This window comes from Macadamia integrifolia, chromosome 3 (genome assembly GCF_013358625.1).
Source record: "Macadamia integrifolia cultivar HAES 741 chromosome 3, SCU_Mint_v3, whole genome shotgun sequence".
Taxonomy (NCBI): domain Eukaryota; kingdom Viridiplantae; phylum Streptophyta; class Magnoliopsida; order Proteales; family Proteaceae; genus Macadamia; species Macadamia integrifolia.
In genome coordinates, this window is record NC_056559.1 from 5,800,761 (window position 1) to 5,813,606 (window position 12,846).

Consider the following 12,846-nt stretch of genomic DNA (forward strand, 5'->3'; position numbering starts at 1 on the left):
GGTTCTATGGATCGGAGAGATTATTTTAAAACCATTATAATGAGGGGTGGGGAGAAGATAATAGTCTAGTAGTCCATAGTAGTCGTCACTTATTTCTTAGAATGAGTCTAATTAATTTCTAGGAATAAGTAGGAAGGTCTTGTCAGTTTCAATATTATATTGGTAAATCAAATTGGCAATACCTACTCCAATACTTTATTGAAATAGACAGAATAAAATCCTCGGATATGATCCAATGTAATCAATTGTATCAGCATTAGTTGAAAGCCCACATCGGTATATATTCAGGAACGGATCCAAACTCTGATCAAGTAGTTGCGTAGAAGAAGGGATATGCACCAGTGTAGCCGGTTGTAACCGATTTTGTACTGAGGAGAGTAGCCGGAGAGAGCGGATGATCTGCTCGTATGAGTACGAGCAGATGATTTAAACCGGATCATCCTGGATTTATGGATGATGATATGTTATCGCAGACGTCAAACTGAGAGCACTTCACATATTTTGGTCATCGGAGGAGGAAATAGGACGACTACGGTCCCTCTCCCTCATACTTCGAAATCCAACTCATAAAAGCAGTCCCAATTCCATTCCACAAAAACAGAGAGAGATGAAGAGCAGCAACCATGAAAATGATGATGATCATCATCGTCACCACTTCCTCCTATTGACGTTTCCTGCCCAAGGACACATTAACCCAACACTGCAATTTGCGAAGCGTCTCCTCCTCACCGGCACACGTGTCACCTTCACAACTAGCTTATCCGCCCATCGCCGCATGCTACAAAATAATTCTTCTACCACTCACCAAGGCGTAACCTTCGCCCCTTTCTCCGATGGCTACAAACCCACCGACGCCGGCCCTTCCAATTTCTTGTCTGAGCTCAGACGCCTTGGTTCTAAATTTCTTTGCCGACCTTGCCAACCATGGTTGCCCCATCACCTGCATCGTCTACACTCTCGCCCTTCCTTGGGCTACCCATCTCGCACGTAATCTTGGCATCCCCGCCGCCCTTCTCTGGATTCAGCCCGCAACGGTGCTCGACCTCTACTACTACTACTTCCATGGCTATGAAGCAGTCGTGAGTACTCCTACTACTACTACTACTCATGATCACATACAACTTCCTGGAGATTTACCTCTACTCACAACCAGAGATGTTCCCTCATTCTTCGTCCGATCAAACGATCGCAACAAATCAGCTCTTCAAGCGTTTCAAGAACAGTTTGAGACGTTGGAACAAGAATCCAAACCATGGGTTCTGGTGAACACGTTCGATGCCCTCGAACCCAAGCTCTAGGAGCCATTGATAAGCTTAATCTGATTGGGATCGGACCTTTGCTTCCATCGGCTTACTTATTAGATGGTAATGATCCCTCCGACAAATCTTTCAGAGCAGATTTGTTTCATGGCGACTCCAAAGACTACATTGAGTGGCTCAACTCAAGGACGGAGGCTTCGGTCGTTTATGTATCCTTTGGAAGCCTTGCCGTTCTATCGAAGCCACAAATGGAAGCCATTGCCAATGGATTATCAGAAAGTCGCCGGCCATTCCTTTGGGTCATCCGAGGCGGAAAAGAAGAGGAAGAGGAAAGAAAGATAATAGACAGGTTGGGGGAACTGAATGAGGTGGGATTGATAGTACCATGGTGCATGTTCACAGGTGGAGGTTCTTTCTCACCCTTCGGTGGGTTTTTTTGTAACTCACTGCGGGTGGAATTCAACTTTGGAAGGTCTGGTTGCGGGAGTACCAATGGTGGCGTTTCCACAGTGGTCAGATCAACCTACCAATGCGAAGCTAATCCAAGATGTTTGGAGGACGGGAGTGAGGGTGAAGGTAAGTGTTGACGAAGATGGCGGAGAAGGGATTGTTTAAGGGTGAGGAGATCGTAAGGTGCTTGGAAATGGTAATGAAGGATAAGAGTGGGGAATAGATGACAAAGAACGCAAAGGGTTGGAGTGATTTTGCTAGAGAAGCTGTAAAGGAAGGTGGTTCTTCTGATACTAATATTCGAGCCTTCATGGAAGAGATTGATGGTGGTATGTAGTGTCTGATAACACACACACACACACACAAAAGTTTCTTTCTCCTTTCTCATGTACAGAATAAATTTTGTTTGAATAAACTAGCTAGAAATACATAAGATTGATGGTTCTAGTGATCGATCAACTTAAACTATATAAACATCATCTTCAATAATTCTGATCGGAAAACAAAGAAATATAAGAAAGGATGCTTTTGGTATGTATTCTTGAAATGCATTTTAATTTGATTTAAAAAAAAAACCTCAAAGGGAGTAGTCGAGTTGGCAAGGGACCTTCGCTTCAAAAAATGTGTGATCCTGAATTTGACTCCTCTTATCTATATTATCGACTTAAGATACGTTGAAAAAAAAGCACACATGCAACCTAGAAAATGTGACAAGAGGGTTTAGTTGATCCATTTAGAACTTAATTTAAAATTCATATTTTGACCCAGATGTTTTCGGGGTACATATCACATCATGAATTCTACCAAAGAAAATACTCAATCATGATATATTTTTTTTTTTTTAAAGAATATCAAGAATTAAGTTAACATGCATGGGATAAGTTTTTCTCTTAAATAATATCAAGAATTAAGTTAACATGCATGGGATAAGTCTCATCTCAATCATTTGCAGTTTTGAATAAATATTTCTAGCTAGGCATAGGTGAAAATAGGGTTCTGCCACGACAAGCATAAGGAGCTATGGATGGCTTTATGCAATTTTTAGTACTTTTTTTTACCATTTAAAATGAATTCAGATTTATTTATTTATTTATTTATTTGCTAGACAAGGGACCCATAAAGGGGGGCAGATAATAAACCCATAAAGGTCAAAAAAGAAAACCCCCCCACAGGGAGTTTAGAATATTTTGTTTAAGACAATTTTGACGGTCCTAGAAGAACTCAATCCCATAAATCGGACTCGACGTGGTCCTGGAAGAACTCAATCCCATAAATCGGATTCGACGTCGGTGGCAGGTAGCCTTTTCCTAGCTCCCACTCTGGCGCCAAGTCGCCTCTTCCACGTGTGGGTTGGGTCGATGATCGACTGCTTTGAACCACTGTTACAATCCTAGAAGAACTCAACCTCATAAATCGGCTTACAAGGTGAGAAACCCAAGACCATATCAACCCACATCAATTCCCATAGGAAATCGATATGGGATCAGCCCCCATAAGATGATATGGGACCGTAACAAAAACTTAAATATTAATAGATGAATCAAGAAAGATTCATTCCAAATACCCCATCACAATGCAGTTTCATTGATATTTAACTTTTGTAGACATGTTAGCCACATCATCATTTATGAGTTTGAAAACTTTGAAGACAATCTACTCATAGATTTAGATATCAATTTACAATTTGACTTTAGCAACTTAGAGCGTGTAACTTTGTTTCACTATACAATGATGAAAGTTACAACATCCATGGTGAGCCATGTAGGGAGATGAAACACAATACTTGGTACTTAATTAGGTAATCCAATGGGAGAGCTTCTCATCCAAGTTATATAGGTGGTAATGATCCTTCAAACATATGCATCTGAGACATGATATATTGTTTAGGCATTAATTAGACCAGCTATATTGGACTTGAAAGCTAAATAAGAAATAAAAAGTTTGGGAAAAAAAAATTTAAATAACAAATCTTAGCAACATTTAAAAGTAAAACAAAAGTATAAATATAGACATCCATGGTGAGCCATGTAGGGAGATGAAACCCAAACCAGCTTGTACGACTCAAAGTTGAAAGATAAAAATATTTGATGGATCCAGTTGCATTGTAAGTCTCATTAAATTGGAAAGGGGAGAAGGGGGTGGACATGAAATTTGGGAAAGGATCTCTGAGTTTTGAGTCATCAAGGAAACTTAAACTAGTACCCTTTTTCTCTATCTAATCCAATGGGCGTCAAGTTTTTTGTGAGGTTAATACTTTCTGCAATATTGATAATCAGTCCAAGCAATGACATAAGCAAATAGGTAGCATATTATTTGGATCATTCATTGAGTGTCTAAATGACACCTCTATAAGCGTACATAAAACTTGAAATCTCTTTCACTTGCTTTTGTTTTAATCCCAAGAGTTCTCTATGTTACGGTATAAAAAGGTTTTCAAAAATAAGGACTTGCCATTATGTTATTATCAAATATGTGGTTGTCTCGCAAAAGAAATGAATTAAGAATGTCAGCATGATAATAAGAAATGAAGAATGGGAGAATGGTAGGTGAAGTATGATTGTTTTTTCTCTCTCTCTCAAATTAGGCCCCGAGAAGTAGTCAGTAGTGGATGGAGAAAGAATATATGGGTCCCACTTTTAGTGTAATATTGAAGAAAAAGAAAAATGGGTGATAGAAGGAAGTTAGTGGTAATGGCCTAATGGGGAAGAAATATGGCAGCAACGTAGTGTATGCATGTATTGGAAGAATAATTATTTTCACATACGTGCAGTTGTTCTGAACTCGAAAACAAAACTTCAACTGATTGAGATGAGGCTTGTAATGTTCCTTATCAAAAGAAGAAAAAAGAAGCTTGTGTTACTTATGACGTAATATATTAATGTATATAAAGAAAACATTGTCCAGGTTGCATGAGTTCACCCAAACAACCATTTTTAAATTAAGAAGATACATACTCTCCTTTAATTAAGACGAAACAAAAATAACATTGAAGTACTCAATTTCATGTCTATGGCTATATTTAGTATGTATACTTGTAATGCATTTTAGGTCATTGATAATGGAATCTGTGATGATAAAAATAGTAGACACTTTTGAAACGCATTCTAGCTAGGTCGACAATAAATTTTAAATACTAGAAGCAAATGTTAATTACCCTCTTAAAATGTATTATCAATGACCTAAAATGCATTCTAAGAATGTATACCAACAATGTTTATAGTTTAAGCTCACCAAAACCATAAATTAATCTTATATTTTCTTGTTTATGCAAAAAAAAAAAAAAAAAAAAAAAAAAGGATATACAAACTTGAGAATAGAGAAAGAAACAAATCCTCTATTTTTTAATTTACAATAGGAATTAAACCCACACCCCCACGCCCACACCACCCCACCCCCCCCCCCCCCCCCAAAAAAAAAAAAAAACCCCAACTTAGTTATCACGTCCACTCTACATACCACTTATCTCTTCCATGAAGGCTCGAATATTCCTATCAGAAGAACCACCTTCCTTCGTAGCTTCTCTTGCCAAATTACTCCAACGCTTTGCATTCTTTCTCATCTCTTCCCCACTCTCCTCCTCCATTACCATTTCCAAACACCTTACAATCTCCTCACTCTTAACAATCCCTTCTCCGCCATCTTCATCATCATTCACCTTCACTCTCACTCCCGTCCTCCAAACGTCTTGGATCAGCTTCGCATTGGTAGGTTGATCTGACCACTGTGGAAACGCCACCATTGGTATTCCCGCAACCAAACCTTCCAAAGTTGAATTCCACCCGCAATGAGTTACAAAACAACCCACCGAAGGGTGAGAAAGAACCTCCACCTGTGAGCACCACGGCACTATCAATCCCACTTCATTTATTTCTTCCAACCTATCCATTATCTTTCTTTCCTCTTCGTCTTCTTTTCCCCCTCGGATGACCCAAAGGAACGGCCGACGACTTTCCAATAACCCATTGGCGATGGCTTCCATTTGTGGCTTCGATAAAACGGCAAGGCTTCCAAAGGATACATAAACGACCGAAGCCTCCGTCCTTGAGTTGAGCCACTCAATATAGTCTTTGGAGCCGCCATGAAACAAATCTGCTCTGAAAGATTGGTCGGAAGGATCATTACCATCTAAGTAAGGCGATGGAAGCAAAGGTCCGATCCCAATCAGATTAAGCTTATCAATGGCTGCTAGAGCTTGGGGTTCGAGGGCGTCGAACGTGTTCACCAGAACCCATGGCTTGGCAGCGGTTTCTTGTTCCAACGTCTCAAACTGTTCTTGAAACAATTGAAGAGCTGATTTGGTGTCGTCGTTTGATTGGAGGAAGAATGAGGGAACATCTCGGGCTGTGAATAGAGGTAAATCTCCAGGAAGCTGGATGTGATCATGAGTAATAGTACTACTCATGACGGTTTCATAGCCATGGAAGTAGTAGTAGTAGATGTCAAGCACCGTTGCGGGTTGAATCCAGAGAAGGGCGGAGGGGATACCGAGATTACGAGCAAGATGGGCAGCCCAAGGAATGACGAGGCTGTAGACGATGCAGGTGATGGGGCAACCTACCTTTGCGAGTTTGGGTACAATTTCGGTAAGAAAGTTAGAACCACGGCGTCTGAACTCAGACATGTGGTTGGCATGGGCGGAGTCATTGGGTTTGAAGCCATCGTCAAAGCCGTCGGAGAAAGGGGCAAAGGATAGGCCGTCGGGAGTAGTAGAAGAAGAAGAAGTATTTTGTAGCATACGGCGATGGGCGGATAAGCTAGTTGCGAAGGTGACACGAGCGCCGGTAAGGAGGAGACGCTTCGCAAATTGCAGTGTTGGGTTAATGTGGCCTTGGGCAGGAATCGTCAGTAGGAGGAAGTGGTGAGGATGATGAATATCATGATTAGGCTCCATTGCTTCTCGATCGATCTCTCTCTCTCGCTCTCTTTCTCTCTCTTATGTTAACTGTAGATGATCACTTGGGTTGAACTGTGAGACAACCAGTATACTCCTCCAATGTCCTTTAAATAGGGAGAGAGGGATTGGGTCTTGGTTTGCGAGAATGATGTGTGCGATGACATACTCAAAAACAGTAAGCTTTCAGTGACGTTTGCTTGTTTTCGTATGTCATGACTCATGACGTAGTAAGGAAAAAAAATGCAGCTTGATGTTGACGAAGAACTTTATCCATCAATATTGCATTAGGAACATTTCATTTTATTAATCCATCAATGACATGTCAAAGTCAAATTGACATGTGCAGGTAGCTTTTGGCACCCAGCGTGTGGGGCTCCTCAGTCCCAACTCCCAAGAAGCGGTTTAAAAATCAATTTGGCATATGATCGAAAAAGCCCATGCCATGCCGTGACGATGATCGTCTCTCTCCCTCTCTCTCTCTCTCTCTCACTTTTTCTCTCTGCGCGTTGATGTGGACGTGGACGTGGAGGGATCGGGAGAGGGGACTTCTTCTGTGATTGGTGACTTGGCTTTTCAACTACGAGACGGACTTGGCTTTTCAACTACGAGACGGACAGCCTTCTTGAAATAGGGATTTGGGTCTTCTTTTGTTCTTTCTCTGGATGAACGCGTGCGATGACACAATATATCAGGTTTTTAGAGGTTGGAATTGTATCGTATAAAAATTTAGTTGCATTCATACGTGGCACCGCCTCAAGGCAGCCACATGCACAGCTTCAATAATTGAGGATGAAACCAAATGACTTCTCCACCGTGATGTTTCTCAACAACTTCTGTCCTTTGATCGTGAAAACTCTCTGTAGTAGAAACATCCCATCTATCCTAGTTTTAACTATTCAAATTTGTATTTGATTCATGAACAGAGGATGGCATACCACTAGTTTTCTTGCAGCTAGCGACATACATGGCATGTGTCTTTTCCATTGTGTAAAGAAAAGAAAGTCTGAGAGAATCTAAGCAACATGACAAGTTTTACCGGAAATAAAAAACGTGCTAAGACTTTTCCCTCAATAAGCTTTGTTTGAAAGCCAATAAGAAAAGAAAATTTATCAAAGGTACAGAAATAGACCCAAAAAAAAAAAAAAATCAATGTAATTAAATTTTTTGTCTTATTATATCTTTTATATTATTATTATTATTATTATTATTATTTTTTGACTATCAAACATAGCGTTAATTCTTTTTTTTCTTTTTTAAGAAAATCCATATTTGAGAAATCAGTTTTCAAAAACTATGCATAGAAAGCTAATCGAATAATGATATGGAATATTCAATTCACATTCCGCCGCTTACGTGTTCCTTGCATGCCAGGGACTTGAGGGGGAGGAATTAGAGTTGTCATTGTTGAAGTGTTTTAAAAGTCAATGAGAAGCACATGATTGAAAAACAAAAACAATGTTGTTTTATGTAAGCCAAGTTAGGCATATGATTGAAACAGGCTTCGAAGCAGATTGAGCATTTCAATTTGGATAGACCATCGTTTGAGGAGAATTGAACAAGCGACTTCTCTCTTAGACTTGTCAACACTTTACTGCAACTGACAGCCACCACCACCACCACCCCAAAAGGCGCTTACTCACATGATTTTTTCTAACTATAGTACTCTATCAGAGTCTTCTAGATTAGCTTCTTCTACCTAAGTCTTCTGACAGCCACCAACATGCCCAATCGTTTTTTGAATCATGCATGGCTGATACGTATGGTTGCGCCGAATATTCACTATCTAGAGTATTTATTATTGATGTATAAAATCAGTAGCTAACAATTTATCAACCCAGCAAAAGAAAGAAAATAGAATTCTCTATGCTTCATATTTTAAGCTTTTCATCCCTTCATTTATTTTTACTCCAGTGGCCTACAAATCCATCCTTAATTGCTTTGCATTTATTCCCGATTGGTCTGTACTCTATTTTCGGTTACCTTAATCTTGATTCTGCGGAGTGGAAATTAATGAGACCAATATTCTTAATAAGCTGTCCAAAAAGTGATCCCTCTCTTTTCATCAACTTCATTGGCTCATCATATTCCACTAATTTTCCTACAAAACAAGTTTATCAGTTATCAACATTAGGTTTTCATGTGTACATGCATGGAAAATTGCATCTATAAAAAATGGAAACTCTTTGGGCCCGTTTGATAATGATGCGTTTCAGCCGTTTCTGTGGTTTTCTGTTTCAAAAAAGGGAGAAAAGGGAACAAAAGTGTTTGGTAAGCCCGTTTCGTTTCACCTATTTCTAGGAATAGAAATAGAAATTTATTTTGATTAATGATTCAAGAACCGGTTCTAACGAAACAACTTTAACACGTTTCGCCATTTCCAAAAACAATTTTCACTCAAAAACACACCCACCCCCGATAAAAAATCGAGCTTCTTATTTTTGAAAGAGGACCCCATCAGAAGAGGGGATAGAGGAACCTGTACACCTCCTCCCACCTCCGACTACATCCACAAACCGACGAATTCAAATATTTCTTCAAACCCTGAGAATCTGCAGCTTGGTGGAGTAGGCAATGGCAACCCAATCGGGCTGGGATGAGGACCACTGCAGTTGCTCTATCTCGGCCGCAACAGTGTAAGCGAGGATGGGATCAAGGAGAGATCCCAAATCAAGGCCTGGGAGTAGTCGCGGGCGGTGCAGATGTGGCAAGAGCTATGCGAGGCCCAGGAGATGGTGTTGACGCTGGCTTGGTGCCTCTGCAGCTCGACGACAGGGAGGGTGGGGAAGCGGATGTCCAGGACGACGACCTTGGCGCTGTCCATGATGATGGTGGCCATGTACCTGGGGTCCTGCTTGTTCCAACCCAGGCGGACAAGAGGGGTGTCGGGCTCGGAGCTCTTGTAGATGATGGTGGAGTGCTCCTTATGGCATAGATTGAAAACCCTAACGGAGCCGTTGGCTGAGACAGAGGCGAAGACGCCAACGCCAACGCCGACGCCAACGCCGCCCCAGGCGATGTCGTAGACCTCCTTGTCGTGAGTTATGAGCTGGGTGTCAACGGCCTCGCGCTCGATGTCCCAGATGGTGCAGGTGGTGTTGATGCTGGAGGTGCCAACGCGTTTGGTGAACGAAAACATCGTTGCTACCAACATCGGGAGTAATGAACCCAAAACCCTTTTGCCCATTGAACCGTTTCACAACCCCCGTCGATCTCTTGTCTTCCGCCATTTCCGATCTCAACCGAAAGCTTCTTCCCACAACTCTTTTAACTTCTAAACCCTAACATAATGGCAAAGAACGAGCAGAATTTGGGGCCTATGGTGAAGAAATTCATGGAGAGGGGAGAGGAGAGTTGCAGAGGTTAGCAGAGAGGAGAAGCGAAAACATTTCCAGAAACAGGTTTTATCAAACACTTTGAATTCCGTTTCTGTTCCCAGAAATAAAAATTTATGTTTCTGCTGTTTTTTGACACAGAAACGGTAGAAACGTTATAAAACGGCCCCTTATTTGATACATAACTAAGATTATATATATCCTACCATCACTGATGGAGAGAACCATTGTACAGTCCATCACGTTTGGAGTTCTGTGGGCCACTGCCAATTCCATCTTTTCAGAAGCTAATAATTATGCCTAATACGCAGTTTTTTTTTTTTTTAATAGATGTAATCTATATTATACAACCACTTTATTGAATCACTTAATATGGAGTAGCTCTAAATCAGTAACCGATTAGAAGAGTTATACTTCTCATATTTCCTGGTCACGATGTTGTGATAAGGGGGATCCAAATTGTATCTTAGAGTCCCATTAAAGAGAGATCTTGTGGTATGATCCCAGTGTGACCTCAGATCATGGAGCCCAATCTTAGAGATGTCAAAATCATCGACAATGAGTTTTCCATCAGTAGGCTCTACAAGACGAAAGAAGGCACTTATCAGAGTTGTCTTCCCACTACCAGTTGGCCCAATAATGCCAATCTTGTGTCCTCCTTAAAGTATGCAATTGATCCCACTAAGAGCAAACAAGTGGAGTTTCAGGCCGATATCTGATCTGCTTATCATCAATCAGTTTAGATTATTCTTCACAAAATAATTATATCCTGAACTGATCCACACACAAAGACTAGAATTCAGAAATTACCTTCAAATCACAGATCTCCACTTTACCTACAACAGGCCAACTTGGTGGGGGACGATTTTCTTCTATGATTTTAGGCTCTTCCTTGGGTTTATACATGTACTGGAATAGCCTTTCTATAATTTGCCAGTGCACATTGGTTTTGAATAGAGTGAACAAGCAATAAAGTTTAATGAGGCCACAGTGCCATTCCAATAAACCTTGCATAACTATAGTTACTTGTGACGATTAACAGAGAATATAAACAACTATAAGAAATATATATATGGGTGCGATATCAATGGTTACGTCAAGTCTCAATGAAAATGATATGTCACCGGTGGTGAATGATATGTCGTTTTACCTTCTTGTATTGAAACAATTCATGGTACATTGACAAGATCGCTATTATGATTTAGGAATTATCATATTTGAAATTCCATCAATATTTCCACTCAAACTTAATAAATATATATAGAGAAAAAGATTGCCAAAATGTTAATGTGCAGATTCATATGCACACTTCTCACATCCCAGGTGTAAACTTTACACACTCTCCACATTAAACTCTGCCCCCCCCCCCCCCCAACACTCTCTCCTCATTAATTCCGCCCACCACTAAACGATTTGTGGAAATGCACTTTCATATAGTAATGATCCCTCTCCCATATATACTACTATTTACATGGCTTATTATTCTTTTATTGTAATAAAAAAGAAATAAAAATATTAAGGGAAAAGAGTAAAATGTAAATAACAGTAAATTTGTCCTTAAGTTTAGCAAATATATAATAACATGATCCAATCTTGTTTAAGTTCATGGCTTAATGACCATTTGATCCATATCTTTTAATCCCAGCCTTTAAATCTATGACCTATAGAAAATCACTCTCCTATTATTATTTCAGGGAAGATGAAGGGCCTGTTTGGTATCGTTCTAAAAAAACGTTTCTAGCATTTTTTCGTTATATTGGAATAAAAAAACGCAAAAAACCGTTTGGTGGGATTATGCTGTGTTTCGGTTTTTTTGAAACGAAAATTGAGAAAAAAACGAAAACGGACCCCAAAGTCGGAACTCCAAAAAGGAGTTCCGTCACTATAGTTTCGTTTCAAAATCCCTAATTAGAAACCATCGTTCCCGATTGCTATTGTGAACGGCTGGAACTCCTCTTCTTCTCCCTTCCTTCTCTCTGAACTCCGATAGCAGTGGCAGCTCGGCTGGAGGTAACTTCTCTCTTCTTCTCTCTTCTTTTCTCTTCTTCTCTCTGAACTATCGTTCCCGAAAAATCATTTTCCCTGTTTCTTTCATGATATTGAAAGGGTTGAATGTATGACATTACTAATATAGGTGTAACTCCTTCAAGATCTATAGTTCTACCGAGTGGCGCAGATCAATAGGAAATTTCAGTGAAGTGTCCCTTACCTTAAGCTCCGATTTCTTTCGGGACCGATCTCTCCTCGTAGTCTAGTTTTTCCAGAAGAAAACCACAAGAACTTCTCTCGATTCAAATCCCTCTTTAACTCCACCGGGATCGGAAAAACCATCTCTACTTCGTCAATCAACGAACCTATTTCATCAGCAGAGATTCCATGACCGATGATTCTGAAAACGCCGAACTCAACTACCGATTCCAATACCTGACGAATAGATTCATCGTCTCTTGAAGAAAGCAACCGTAGATCGATTTCATCTGGAATCGGGCGATGTGAAATCGACAGAGACCGAGATTGGTATAGATCAAGTTCAGGGATACGTAGATTGTTCTCGAGATATTCGGAGAGGATCTGATCGTCTACGGCGGCTGATCTTAATCCTCTGCCATTGGCGATCGGAGATGGAGGTGGAGCAGGGAAGACGAAGCTTTTTTGGTGGCGGAGAAAAGCCATTGAAAAGCTTCTGATAGTAAGAGAGAGAGAGAGAGAGAGAGAGAGAGAGAGAGAGTGGTGGGAAGAAACTATTTCCTAATAGTGTCCATTTTTTCTAGCTATGAACTTGCTGTTCTTTGCAATTCACTCAATCAATTTTCTGATATGTTTAGAGTGATATATTTTCCAGCGGATACAGGATTGTGTCTAATAATTCAATTCTAATGTTGTTGCTTCGCCTTGCAGTGCTAATAATGTG

At 40.3% G+C, this 12,846-nt stretch overlaps 2 protein-coding genes and 2 pseudogenes across 2 annotated transcripts; 1 reads left to right on the forward strand and 3 right to left on the reverse strand.

Moving 5' to 3' along the window:
• The first annotated feature begins 529 nt into the window (after positions 1 to 529).
• LOC122074051 lies at positions 530 to 2,046 on the forward strand (annotated as a pseudogene).
• A 3,071-nt stretch (positions 2,047 to 5,117) lies between these two features.
• On the reverse strand, positions 5,118 to 6,678 carry LOC122074898 (phloretin 4'-O-glucosyltransferase-like). The gene has a single exon (XM_042639886.1). It carries the CDS (start codon positions 6,598 to 6,600, stop codon positions 5,158 to 5,160), a length of 1,443 nt encoding a protein of 480 aa, XP_042495820.1. The 5' UTR covers positions 6,601 to 6,678; the 3' UTR covers positions 5,118 to 5,157.
• Positions 6,679 to 9,137: 2,459 nt separating this feature from the next.
• Positions 9,138 to 9,739, reverse strand: LOC122073733 (annotated as a pseudogene).
• A 2,401-nt stretch (positions 9,740 to 12,140) lies between these two features.
• On the reverse strand, positions 12,141 to 12,608 carry LOC122073734. Its single transcript, XM_042638355.1, has one exon. It carries the CDS (start codon positions 12,606 to 12,608, stop codon positions 12,141 to 12,143), a length of 468 nt encoding a protein of 155 aa, XP_042494289.1.
• Positions 12,609 to 12,846: the final 238 nt, after the last annotated feature.